General features: G+C 42.6%; 1 protein-coding gene across 1 annotated transcript; it reads left to right on the top strand.

Moving 5' to 3' along the window:
* The first annotated feature begins 4791 nt into the window (after positions 1–4791).
* GPANK1 (G-patch domain and ankyrin repeats 1) lies at positions 4792–13196 on the top strand. The gene is made up of 3 exons (XM_060759453.2): positions 4792–4911; positions 9678–10318; positions 12655–13196. Exons 2-3 carry the CDS (start codon positions 9735–9737, stop codon positions 13112–13114), a joined length of 1044 nt encoding a protein of 347 aa, XP_060615436.2. The 5' UTR covers positions 4792–4911; positions 9678–9734; the 3' UTR covers positions 13115–13196.
* Positions 13197–14379: the final 1183 nt, after the last annotated feature.

The raw sequence follows: 14379 nt of genomic DNA, 5'->3' as shown, positions 1-14379 counted from the left end.
GAGTCGCTTTAGGGCTGAGAATAGCGGTATACAAATGAAGTAAATAAATGAATAAATAATAAATATTGTGGGATTTCCTGCATTAATATTTGGGAATATAGGGCTGTGTGGAAGGGCCCTCAGCCTCTGCAGAGGGAAAAGGAAGCCTTTGGGCCCTTCCACACAGACCTATATCCCTGAATATCAAGGCAGGAAATCCCACATTTTCTGTTTTGAACTGGAATATATGGCAGTGTGGACTTGGATAATCCAGTTCAAGGCAGGTATTGTGGAATTTTCTGCCTTGATATTCTCGGTTATATTGCTGTGTGGAAGGGCCCTGGATTATATTGCAGTGTAGACTCAGATAATCCAGTGTAACGCAGATAATGTGGATTATCTGATTTGATAATCTGGATTATATGGCAGTGTAGAAGGGGCCTAAAAGCCCTGCACTAGAACATTATTGTTTAAATCAGGGGTCCTCAGACTTTTTAAACCGAGGGCCAGGTCACAGTCCCTCAAACTGTTGGAGGGCCGGATTATAGTTTGAAAAAAATGAATGAATTCCTATGCACACTGCACACATCTTATTTGAAGTGCAAAAAAACCACTTAAAAACTATAGAATAATTAAAATGAAGAACCATTTTAACAAATATAAACTTATTAGGATTTCAATGGGAAGTGTGGGTGTGCTTTTGGCTGATGAGATAGAATTGTTGTTGTTGTTGTTGTTGTTGTGTACTTTCAAGTCGTTTCAGACTTAGGTTGACCCTGAGCGAGGGCTGGGTAAATTACCTTAGAGGGCCGTATTCGCCCCCCGGGCCTTAGTTTGAGGACCCTTGATTTAAATTGTGGGTCCTGAGCCCAACTGGGGCCCTCTGCTCAATGTTGGGGTCCAGAAAAAATCGGCTAACTCTAATCTAGTCGTTGTTTTAGGCATTTACATGAACTTTCTCTGCAATGTTTACTGTGGACTCTGCTGAAAATGCTTCAGTTGTTCTTCATAGAATGGAAAATAAGCTGGCATATGCTGATTTGTTATTATTATTTATTTTTATACCTATTTTATATACCTGAGGTCACATGATTTTTAGGGGTTAGAAAGGGGTCACAAGTGGGGAAAAGGTTGAAAGAAGCTCTACACTAGGACCTAACAAATTCTTAGGGCCCTACCACACAGCCCTATATCTCTGAATATCAAGGCAAAAAATCCCACAATACCTGCTTTGAACTGGGTTATCTGAGTCCACACTCAGATAAAGTGGGATTTTCTGCCTTGATATTCTGGGATATAGGGCTGTGTGGAAGGGCACTTAGAGAGAACATTTCTCTGAGAATCACTGTGTCCTTTATCACAAGTCTATGGTTTGAAGGGACTAGAAGTAAGGTAACACTGTGTAACAACATTTGAAACATTGTGTTTCTATGTTGTAGAAGGCTTTCATGGCCAGAATCGCCAGGTTGCTGTGAGTTTTTTGGGCTGTATGACCATGTTCCGGCTGCATTCTCTCCTAATGTTTCACCTGCATCTGTGGCTGGCATATTCAGAGGTCTGTTGGTAGTGAGGCAAGTGGAGTGTAATAATGTCCAGGATGGGAGAAATAACCCTTGTCAGTTTAAAAAACACCAGAATCAAGACAGTAAATAAGGAACACCATTCAGAAACTGGGGAGCTCCAGATACCAAACAATCATGTGCCAGTTAACACCTCCCAAATAGTGGGTGTGGTACAAAGCCCTGGTTACCTCTATGCAGATACCCCCACTGATTGACTATGCACCTTTATGGCTACCCAGTACTATTCGAGCTTGCTAACTGCAGCATTCATACTTTAAACAGACAAGTGCTCTTTCTTCCACCCTGGACATTCCACATACACTCCACTTGCCTCACTGCCAGCAGACCTCTGAAGATGCCAGCCATAGATGCAGGCAAAACGTCAGGAGAGAATGCAGCTGGAACATGGCCATACAGCCTGAAAAATATACAGCAACCAAAGCATTTACATACTTTGAAAGGAGGTGTTACACTCCAGAAACTTCCATTTTTGTGGCCGTCACAAACTGTTAAATTGATTGAGACTCAATTTTCATTGAAAAACTATCGCAAAATGTGCTGTAGGATGTCCCTGCAGTTTTTGCAGTTTAACAAACTTTTCCTATGTTTTTATGATAGAACCAATTAGGAAATGACATTTAAAACCCAGGAACAGAAATTGTGTTACACATAGGAGAAAGAACTCTTGTCTGTTTGGAGCAAGTGTGAATGTTGCAATTGGCCAGCTTGATTAGCATGGAGTAGCCTTGCTGTTTCAAAGCCTTGCTGTTGTTGCCCAGGAGCATCCTTTGTTTGTGAGGTGTTAGCTGGCACTTGATTGCTTGATGTCTGGAGTTCCCCTGTTTTTGAGTGGTGTTCCTTATTTACTGTCTTGATTTGGGTGTTTTTTTTTAATACTGGTAACAAGATTTTGTTCATTATCATTGTTTTCTCCTTTCTGTTGAAGTTGCCCACATATTTGGGGATTTCAGTGACTTCTCTGTGTAGTCTGACATGGTTGTTGTTATTGTTATTATTATATTTATACCCTGCTTTAACTCCTCAAAGGAGACTCAGAGTGGTTCAGCAGAGTGGTTGTCAGAGTGGCCCACCATTTGTGTGTTCTCAAATACAGTATTATCCTGTGTCCAGGTTGGTTCATCAAATGCTCTGCTATAGCTGACTTCTCTGCTTGAATTTATTCATTCATTTATTTGCACTATTTATATTCCGCCCTTCTCACCCCGCAGGGGACTCAGGGCGGATTACAGTGTATACATATATGGCAAACATTCAATGCCAGTTTTGGCATACAACGTATCTGAAGAAGTACTTCCGCATTCCCTGCATGCTTTTGCTGGAGTGTTTTTGCTGGAGTCTTTTTTATGGCCTCATAAATTAGTTAATTTAGCCTCCCCACACAAGGTGGTACCTAAGTTTCCTACTTGACAGATGCAACTGTCTTTCAGGTTGCAAAGGTTGACAACAGGCTACACAACTGGTTGGAAGCCCACTCCAACCCGGGCTGGCTTCGAACTCATGACCTTTTTTGGTCAGAGTGATCTGAATGCAGCTGACACTTGGCCAGCTGCGCCACAATCCCGGTGAATGGCTTTCATGATCTTCGATTCATGTCTGGGCAATGCTGTGTTTGGCAGTCCCTATGTAGACTCATCCACAGCTGCACAGTCTATGGTAAAATCTCATTAAAATATCTTTTAAAAGAGATTTTAAGGATTTAATATTTTTGAACTATTTGGATTATATTATATCTTATTGTTTTTTAGAGTTTGTCCATGATTTGTTTATATATTACTGTCAGCATCGAATGTTTGTCACTGTGTTTATTTTGCTGTAAGCCACCCTGAGTCCCTTCAGGGACATAGTTTAATTTCATTTCATTTCACCTGCAGTGGTTAGAGGATCCCTCTTATCCTTCGCTGAATGTATCATTTGTTGCATTTTCTTGGTGGGTCTGTAGATTGCTTTTAGGTTGTGTTTCTTCATCAGCTTCCCTATGTGGCCAGTGGTTCCCTTGATGTATGGTAAGAATACTTTTCCTCTGCGTGGATCTTTGTATTTACTTTCATGGCTTGTTCTTGGTCTTGCAGCTCTTCTGATGTCTGTCGTAGACATCTCCTAGAGCAGGGGTCCTCAAACTTTTTAAACAGAGGGCCAGGTCACAGTCCCTCAAACTGTTGGAGGGCCGGATTATAATTTAAGAAAAACATGAATGAATTTCTATGCACACTGCACATATCATATTTGTAGTGCAAAAACACTTTAAAAGAATACAGTAATTAAAATGAAGAACAATTTTAACAAATATAAACTTTTAAGTATTTCAATGGGAAGTGTGGGCCTGCTTTTGGCTGATGAGATAGGATTGTTGTTATTGTTGTTGTGTGCTTTCAAGTCGTTTCAGACTTAGGTTGACCCTGAGCGAGGGCCGGGTAAATGACCTTTGAGGGCCATATTCGGCCCCCGGGCCTTAGTTTGAGGACCCCTGTCCTAGAGTCTCGACCAATTCAACGTAGTTTGCGGCAGCCACAAAAACGAAGTTTCTGGAGTAGAACAACTACTTTCAAAGTAAGTAACACACATTTAAACAGGAAATAACTTTCAAACCACGAACAGGGGTTTGTTTTTTTCCAAATGTTGTTATGCGATTAGACTCAGCCACAATGGATCTCTAATGATGATGTGCCAGGAATTTCCTTGCAATTTACCATCCTTGATGCTGGTGCTGCTTCGTCGGCTCATTCTGTCAGCAGTGCCCGCTCTCAGCATGGCCGTCACTGTTCACATTTAAAAGCAAAGAAAATCCAAATATTAATTTGACTAAATCAGTTACAGCTTGACAGGTTTGAATCTAAACTGGTTACAATCTTGTTAATGGTGTTTTACAGGCTATATTAAAAAAACTATCTGCCTACAGGCATTAGTGGATACATAGTGGGGCATCTTTATTGTTTTCCCCCTCCTTCTAAAAGTCTACCTCTCCTTTGAATGGCTGCAGCTCCATTAGAGCGCCTCAATGGGAGGAAAGCCCAAGAGCTGTCAAAGGGAAGCGCGCGCGGTATGCAAATGAGGGCAACGGTTGTTAAAAAAAACAAAACGCTTAGTCAACAGAAACGCCTCGCGCTGGGTGAAGGCAGGGAGGCGCATGCGTGCTCTCTTCAGCGTGCGCGCTCACGCTTATTTTTTTCCCCGCCCCTCTCGCGTTCAACAACCTATAATTTAGCTAACGCGCATGCGTCGCTTTCTTGCTTGTTCTCAGAGTACCCCTGTTTGGGATTGGTAGTTTGGGACGCTCTGGTGTTCCGCCTGCTTCCAGCTCTATGGTAAAGCGGACTTCCGGTATTCTGCAAAGCATCCAGGAAGAAGGAAGGTGAGTAGTGCTTAGTTTGTTTACTTCACTGTCCAAAGTCATTTCTACTTCCACACTACAATTTATTTATTTATTTATTTATTTATTTATTTATTTATTTACTGCACTTGTAGACCGCCGTTCTCAGCCCTAGGGCGACTCACGGCGGTGTACAACATATAAAACCAGGTACAATTTACAACATAAGCAATATCACAACAACAATAAACAACATCACTATTGAAATTATATGTTCTGTTTAGATGCATATAGTGAAAGTCAATGTAGTTAAACTTCATTAAATAAGTCTACACTCACCATATAATATATATATTATATTATAATATAATATAATATAATATAATATAATTAATATATAATTGGAGCCCCCGGTGGCGCAGTGGGTTAAACCCCTGTGCCGGCAGGACTGAAGACTGACAGGTCGCAGGTTCGAATCCGGGGAGAGGCGGATGAGCTCCCTCTATTAGCTCCAGCTCCTCATGCGGGGACATGAGAGAAGCCTCCCACAAGGATGATAAAACATCAAAAATCATCTAGGCGTCCCCTGGGCAACGTCCTTGCAGATGGCCAATTCTCTCACAACAGGAGCGGTTGCTCCTGACACGACCAAAAAACCCCCCATATAATTCAGTTTCAAACTTAATTATATGACTGTATAGATGTTGTTCTCCAGCAAAGGGTCACCGCCTTGTTGTGGCGCTGGAGCTTGAGCACCTCAATGATGTCATGAGCGAAACCGTGAAGGGCCACCCAAGACGGGACGGTCGTGGCAGAGAGGTCAGACCAAGCGTGATCCCTGGGGAAGGCAACGGCAAACCACCCCAGTATCCTTGCCAAGAAAACTAAATGGACCAGTACAACCAGAGATATGTCGGTATGCCATTGGAAGATGGGACTCCCAGGTCGGAAGATGGCCAAAATGCTACTGGGGAGGAGCAGAGGATAAGTTCAACTAGCCCCAGATGTGATGACGCAGCTAGCTCAAAGCCGAAAGGAAGGCTAGCGGCCGACGGTACTGGAGGTGAACGACGAATCCGATGCTCTAAAGATCAACACACCATAGGAACCTGGAATGTAAGATCTATGAGCCAGGGCAAATTGGATGTTGTTATTGGTGAGATGTCAAGACTAAAGATAGACATTCTGGGGGTCAGCGAACTGAAATGGACTGGAATGGGCCACTTCACATCAGATGACCACCAGATCTACTACTGTGGACAAGAGGAACATAGAAGAAATGGAGTAGCCTTCATAATTAATAAGAAATTCGCTAAAGCAGTGCTTGGATACAACCCAAAAAATGACAGAATGATCTCAATTCGAGTGCAAGGAAAGCCTTTCAACATTACAGTGATCCAAATATACGCCCCAACCACAGCTGCTGAAGAAGCAGAAGTAGATCAGTTCTATGAGGATCTGCAGGACCTACTGGACAATACACCAAAAAGAGACATTATTTTCATTACAGGAGACTGGAATGCCAAGGTGGGAAGTCAAATGACAACTGGGATCACAGGCAAGCATGGTCTGGGAGAACAAAATGAAGCGGGACGCAGGCTGATAGAATTTTGCCAGGAAAACTCGCTGTGTATAACAAACACTCTCTTCCAACAACCTAAAAGACGGCTTTATACATGGACCTCACCAGATGGTCAACACCGAAATCAGATTGACTACATCCTTTGCAGCCAAAGGTGGCGGACATCCATCCAGTCGGTGAAAACAAGACCTGGGGCTGACTGTAGCTCAGATCACGAACTTCTTATTGCTCAATTTAGAATAAAACTAAAGAGATCAGGGAAAATACACAGACCAGTTAGATATGACCTCACTAACATTCCTAGCGAATATACAGTGGAAGTGAAGAACAGATTTGAAGGGCTAGATTTAGTAAACAGAGTCCCAGAAGAACTATGGACAGAAGTCCGCGACATTGTTCAGGAGGCGGCAACAAAGTATGTCCCAAAGAAAAAGAAAACCAAGAAGGCAAAATGGTTGTCTGCTGAGACACTGGAAGTAGCCCAAGAAAGGAGGAAAGCAAAAGGAAACAGGGATAAGGGGAGATATGCCCAGTTAAATGCGCAATTCCAGAGGTTAGCCAGAAGAGACAAGGAACTATTTTTAAACAAGCAATGCATGGAAGTGGAAGAAGACAACAGAATAGGAAGGACAAGAGACCTCTTCCAGAAAATTAGAAACATTGGAGGTAAATTTCAGGCAAAAATTGGTATGATAAGAAACAAAGATGGCAGGGACCTAACAGAAGCTGAAGAGATCAAGAGAAGGTGGCGAGATTATACAGAAGATCTGTATAGGAAGGATAACAATATCGAGGATAGCTTTGACGGTGTGGAGAATGAATTAGAACCAGACATCCTGAGGAGTGAGGTTGAATGGGCCTTAAGAAGCATTGCTAACAACAAGGCAGCAGGAGACGACGGGATCCCAGCTGAACTGTTTAAAATCTTAAAAGATGATGCTGTCAAGGTGATGCATGCCATATGCCAGCAAATATGGAAAACACAAGAATGGCCATCAGACTGGAAAAAATCAACTTTCATCCCCATACCAAAAAAGGGAAATGCGAAAGACTGCTCCAACTTCCGTACAGTGGCCCTTATTTCTCATGCCAGTAAGGTAATGCTCAAGATCCTGCAAGGAAGACTCCAGCAATACATGGAGCGAGAGTTGCCAGATGTTCAAGCTGGGTTTAGAAAAGGCAGAGGAACGAGAGACCAGATTGCCAATATCCGCTGGATAATGGAGAAAGGCAGGGAGTTTCAGAAAAACATCTACTTCTGCTTCATTGACTATTCTAAAGCCTTTGACTGTGTGGATCATAATAAATTGTGGCAAGTTCTTGGTGGGATGGGCATACCAAGCCACCTTGTCTCTCTCCTGAGGAATCTGTACAAGGACCAAGTCGCAACAGTAAGGACTGACCACGGAACAACAGACTGGTTCAAGATTGGGAAAGGCGTACGGCAAGGCTGCATACTCTCACCCAACCTTTTTAACTTGTATGCAGAACACATCATGCGATGTGCGGGGCTTGATGAATGCAAAGCTGGGGTGAAAATTGCTGGAAGAAACATTAACAACCTCAGATATGCAGATGACACCACTCTGATGGCCGAAAGCGAGGAGGAGCTGAGGAGCCTTCTAATCAAGGTGAAAGAAGAAAGCGCAAAAGCCGGGTTGCAGCTGAACGTCAAAAAAACCAAGATTATGGCAACAAGAATGATTGACAACTGGAAAATAGAGGGAGAAAATGTGGAGGCCGTGACAGACTTTGTATTTCTAGGCGCAAAGATTACTGCAGATGCAGACTGTGGCCAGGAAATCAGAAGACGCTTACTTCTTGGGAGGAGAGCAATGTCCAGTCTCGATAAAATAGTAAAGAGTAGAGACATCAGACTGGCAACAAAGATCCGCCTAGTCCAAGCCATGGTATTCCCTGTAGTAACCTACGGATGTGAGAGCTGGACCATAGGGAAGGCTGAGCGAAGGAAGATCGATGCTTTTGAGCTGTGGTGCTGGAGGAAAGTGCTGAGAGTGCCTTGGACTGCGAGAAGATCCAACCAGTCCATCCTCCAGGAAATAAAGCCCGGCTGCTCACTGGAAGGAAGGATACTAGAGACAAAGTTGAAGTACTTTGGCCACATCATGAGGAGACAGCAAAGCCTAGAGAAGACAATTATGCTGGGGAAAGTGGAAGGCAAAAGGAAGAGGGGCCGACCTAGGGCAAGATGGATGGATGGCATCCTTGAAGTGACTGGACTGACCTTGAAGGAGCTGGGGGTGGTGACGGCCGACAGGGAGCTCTGGCGTGGGCTGGTCCACGAGGTCACGAAGAGTCGGAGACGACTGAACGAATGAACAACAACAACAATAGATGTTGTTGTTGTTTATTCATTCCGTCGCTTCCGATTCTTCGTGACCTCATGGACCAGCCCATGCCAGAGCTCCCTGTCGGCCGTCACCTCCTCCAGCTCCTTCAGAGTCAATCCAGTCACTTCAAGGATCCACTGGGCAATGTCCTTGCAGACTGCCAATTCTCTCACACCAGAAGTAAGTTGCAGTTTCTCAAGTCGCTCTTGACACACACAAAACCCTAAACTTCAATGTATTCCGATTTAGTTCAGGTAATGTATGCTGATGCTTTGAGTCCTCTTTGGGGGAGATAAAGTGGGGTATAAATATAATAATAATAATAATAATAATAATAATAATAATAATGGAGATAGTTGGGATAGTTGTATATTTTAAATTGTATGCTGATGCTTTTATGTTATGTTAAATCGCTTTGAGTCTCCTTCAGGAGATATAAAGCGAGGTATAAATATATATAATAGTAATATCCACCCTTCCATACGAGATACCACTTCTCAACAATAAATCCAATAGTTGAAGTTTGTACCCATCGTTGCTATAAAAAAACTATTTATTTATTTATTTATTTAGAGCTTTGATAACCCGGTCTTCTCGACCTCTGACATAAGATTCATAGACAATATGATGAGAAAGTTAGGGATTTCTCCTTGATCAGCATTGTCAGTTTGTCCAGTAGTTTATAACAAATCTGGCTTCCACATCTTATATATATCTTTCTGTGGCATCTTGTCACATCCTTGTCCTTAGTCAATAATTTATCTTATTAATATATATGCAAACCAAGCCTTTAGATTAGAACCTGTGGAGCTGAAGTCAAAAATGCCTTGTGCAAGCCTGATGTAAACCAATGACCTGATTCTTCCTTTTTACAGGCCAAGAAGCTCAAAGCTATCATTGTAGCTTTGTGGCCACCTCCATTCTGTGTCAGTATGAATCATGGGCCCCAACTGATTGCTTTCACTCGTGCTCAGGAGGAATCGGATCTCTGGAGAGATGGACAAGTTCAGAAGAAAAGCAGCAGAGGCTCCTCTGTAGCTAACCAGGAGGAAGGGAGCACATCCGGAGAAGCGGTGCGCAGCTTCTATGAGAACATAGTGCTTCCCAATCATCCTGGAAGAAACACACACAGGAAACGGAAGGTGCCATGTATACACCGCAAGCCAGCAGTAGACACTCCTCATGTTCAGAGCAAAGAGACAGACTCCCGTCTAGGGAATCGGCTCCTGAAAGCTGCCCAGGATGGCAACCTGAGCTCTCTGCGAACCTTGGTAGAGAAAGAAGGCTGTGACATAAACTACCGAGATAGTTATTACTGGACAGCCATGATGTGTTCTGCTTATGCCGGTCACGAGGAAGCTGTCAAGTATCTTCTGAGTTGTGGGGCTGCCTGGGAGGGGGTCTGTGAGAGACAAGGTCGAGACGCAATGGATCTGGCTGAAGAAGCAGGCCACGAGAACATAGTAGATGTGCTACAGAAAACTGGAAGACCCCAAGTGAAGGAGGAACCAACGAAGTGAGTGTCCATGGTTTAGTGTTACTCTCTAAAACAAACATGGCTCTGGCTCTCTAGGTGTTTTGGATTTCAACTCCCACAATTCTTAACAGCCAGTAGGCTGTTAGGAGTTGTGGGAGTTGAAGTCCAAAACACCAGGAGGGACGAAGTTTTCTCATGCCTGCTCTAAAAGGAGAAATCTTCCAATTGCACTACCTTCCTCTGAAATACTACCTTGTCACAAGGCTGTCTCTCCACTTGAATCTTCATGGAAACATTATGTGGAAACTTCTGGGATTTGTAATTTAGCCAAGCGCTCCTTGGCTAAGAATTCAAAATACTTCTCCCTAAACTACAAATTCCAGCATTCCATAGGATGTTACCATGGCAGTTAAAATGGAATAGCAGCACATGACAGTATAATGTGCTAAAGCACTATACAGTCTACAGTATCTGATATTTGTTGGCAGTCTCCCACTTCAAGTACTAACTAACCAGAACTGACCCCTATTTAGCTTCAAAGAGCAGATTGAATCTGATGCCTTTAAGAGGCTTTAGGCCCTTTAAGCCCAAGAATAATCTTACAGTATAGATTATAGCCTGTCAGAGTTGCAATAATCATTGGTATGAGAGACCTCACAACCTCTGAGGATGCTTGCCATAGATGCAGGTGAAACGTCAGGAGAGAATGCTTCTAGGACATGGCCATATAACCTGAAAAACCTACAACGACCCAATCATTGTTATGTTGTTATTTTCACTGATCAACTAGAACTGTATATACCAAGATGTTGCATTCATCTAGTCATTTTACTATTACAAGCCATGGTCTTTTTAATAGCCATCCAGTATTCCCTGCAAAGCCCAGGCCACCAAAAACCAAAATAATAAAATATTGTGGTTTTTCATTATAAGAGTCCTGCGAGAGCGATGACTTGGCAATAAAACAAGGTGCAGTAACTGTTTATTTTTGTTATAGCAATGGGTCTCTGCCACCTTTATCTATCAAATTATGACTCTAGGGATTTTGAGGAATTATCCACAAAGGTGCATCTTTTTATGTTCTGCGACATGTGAGAGTCAGTAGCAGTGCACAAGATGTTTTTCATTTGCAGCTCCTACCAGACCACCGAATCCAATAACGTGGCAATCCAACAACTTCAGAAAGGGCACAAGTTAACCTCTTATGCTTTGCTAGGAGCATTTTGGTTCAGGAAGATTGGTTAGAAAAGTGCTGTATTGGCATAGGCAACTAGGACAATATAATGGTTTCACGTTGTTTTAAGGAAGAGTTGGCTCTCTGCTTTTACGAGAGTTAGGGGAGCAAGATCCCTGCTGAAGTGGAAAAACAGCAATATAATTTCAAATCATAAACACTATTATTTCCTTGAGAGGAGACTTCCATGGGCATCTCTATCTTGTCCTAGGAAAAAAGAATAACACTTGTGATGTTTATTTTATCTGTAAATAATCCAATCCGCAAGTGCAGAGCTTGCAAATGTGGAGGGATGAGTGTATCATGTTTTCATAAGGTAGTTTAGGAACCCCCAATGGCACAATGGCAGGATAGAAGACCAGTAGGTTGGAGGTTTGAATCTGAGGAAAGTGCGGATAAGCTCCCTCTGTCAGCTCCAGCTTCCCATGCAGGGACATGACAGAATCCTCCCACAAGGGTGGTAAAACATCAAAACATCCAGGCGTCCCCTGGGCAATATCCTTGCAGATGGCCAATTCTTGCAGTTTCTCAAGTCGCTCCTGACATGAAAAAATAAAAATAAAATAAGGTAGTTTGTTTAATAGTTATACCTTTTGTCATTACATTTTTTTAGATGTATATAATTCATATCAATGCCATGGATCATATATTTGGAGAAAGCTGGGATAGTAAGCAAATATACAAGCAAATCAGGGTTAGAGAATGGAAATGGAAGTAAGCAAATCCAGGTTCTAGTTTATCGTGAGTCATGACATTCACTGAATGGCCTTGGACCAGTCACTCTCTCTTGGTTTAATTTACTTCATATGATTGGTTTGAGCTCAATAACGACAGGGTATCAGTGTGACTAGCAAAAATATTCCTGGCTTGAGAAAACTCTATAGAATTCATAGGGTCAGTATAAAACAGCAAGACACACACGCACATAATACCATAACTGAAGTTTCAAGTAAAGGGATTGGCATGATTTTTTAGTAAAGTTTACACAGACAATCAGGCAGAGGGGGGAGCTGTTGTTCTTTCTTGCTTCGTCCCCACTTTTAACACCTTTCTCATTGAGGGACATGGTGAGAGCTGCTAGTGTTACCACTTGTTAGGCCGCATCCTGCTTTTCATCATTTAATTTGCCTTCTTCTTGCAGTCCCCAGGCACCACCTGAGAAAAAATACTGTGCCGTGTGCCAGGCCCACTACAGCGAAGACACGGTGGCTCTCCATGAGCGCTCCACTGCCCACCTTTTCAATCGGCGTGACCCGCTGCCCCCCACACGATACCACATCCCTGAGAACAACGTGGGCTACCAGCTAATGGTCAAAGGAGGCTGGGATCGGGAAACAGGTTTGGGGCCTGAGGGTGCTGGTCGCCGATTCCCCATCCAGACTGTGCTCAAGCGCGACCAGAGAGGCCTGGGTTTTGGCAGCGACCTCAAGCCCAAGGTGACCCACTTTGATGCCAATGATCCCAGTGCAGTTGAGACCAGGAAGGAACGGCCCAGGAAGGAACGGGCAGCGACTGTAGGGAAACGAGAGGCCCGGCGCCGGGAGGCAAAGGCAGTTGCCTGGGAACGCAACCTCCGCACTTACATGAACATTGACTTCTGAACTCTTCTTCTGCTAATTGGCTACATGTCAGCAAATTCCTTATTGGGAAAGAGTTCTAAAATAAAACTGTATTTGGAATACATTCTGTTTCTGGTCACTCTCCTGGAAAAAGATATTATATATAACTACCTTAGGTATCCAGCAGTGCCTGGGTTAGGTACTTGGATGTGGATTACAACTCCCATTATCAGCTATTAAGTTCTCTTTAACCCTACCAGCATTTTGCTATCTGCAGGGTTTTAAGCTGTATTAACCTAACTTGTTAATATGTTTTTAGTACATTTAAATTGTTTTGATTTTGTAATACTTTAATCTATTTTATTTGTATGCTGCCATGAGATATCATGCTATAAGGCAGAACAGAAATATTTAAATAAATACATAACATTGCAATCAAGAGCACCATTAAACTAGGATTTATTACCATAAGGCTGTAGTGGTGGATACCAATTTTGATGTCTGCAAAAAGGGTGTTAGATAAATTCATGGATATATTTGTTTTGTTTTGTTTATGTCAGTATGGTCCATAGAGTATGCTGAAAGATGACAGTTACCTATGCTTCCAAATAAAAAGCGGCATCTTAAAATTTCCTTAGAGGAAGCATAGAGTTGGAAGAGAAATATTCCCAGGAATACATCACTACTAAACTATATAAACCAGTTGTTCTTAACCTGTGGATCTCAAGGTGTTTTGGCCTATAACTCCCAGAAATCCTAGCTAGTTTACCAGTTGTAGGGTTTCTGGGAGTTGAAGGCCAAAACATCTGGGGACCTACAACTTGAGAACCACTGATATAAACCAAGCTCACTCTTCCACCATTTGAGTTTTATTAGGACAGAATATCCAAAACATAGCAGATCTTGGAAGCTAAAGAAGGTTGGTCCTGATTGGTATTTGGATGAGAGACCACCAATGAATACTAGGAGGTGTCGACTCTTTTTCATTGGATAGAATGAAACTTGAAGGCACAACCATAAATCAAACCTGAATTCTCTCTGGGAACAAAGGTGACTTAAGATGAGACTCTCATACTTCAGTCATATGAAAAGGCATGACTCCAAAGAAAACACAATAATACTTGTAAGTACATGGTGGTAGTAAAAAAAAAAAAGAAAAAAGACCACATTCCAGTCAGATAGACTCTATCCATGAATATAAAGCCTTGCAACACCTGAGCAAGACTGTTGATAAGGTGATTTGAAGGTTTCTCATTAATAAGGTCCACCATAAGACAAAGCTCACCCCACTTCCCAGATAGTTGATG

This window comes from Anolis sagrei, chromosome 2 (genome assembly GCF_037176765.1).
Source record: "Anolis sagrei isolate rAnoSag1 chromosome 2, rAnoSag1.mat, whole genome shotgun sequence".
Classification (NCBI taxonomy): domain Eukaryota; kingdom Metazoa; phylum Chordata; class Lepidosauria; order Squamata; family Dactyloidae; genus Anolis; species Anolis sagrei.
This window is presented reverse-complemented; position numbering and strand designations above follow the sequence as displayed.

Excerpts from the sequence above, each read along its gene's own strand:
- GPANK1 (XM_060759453.2), top strand. The coding sequence starts at position 9,735 with ATGAATCATGGGCCCCAACTGATTGCTTTCACTCGTGCTCAGGAGGAA. Across the intron at positions 10,319-12,654 it reads GTGAAGGAGGAACCAACGAA|TCCCCAGGCACCACCTGAGA; the intron begins GTGAGTGTCCAT and ends TTCTTCTTGCAG.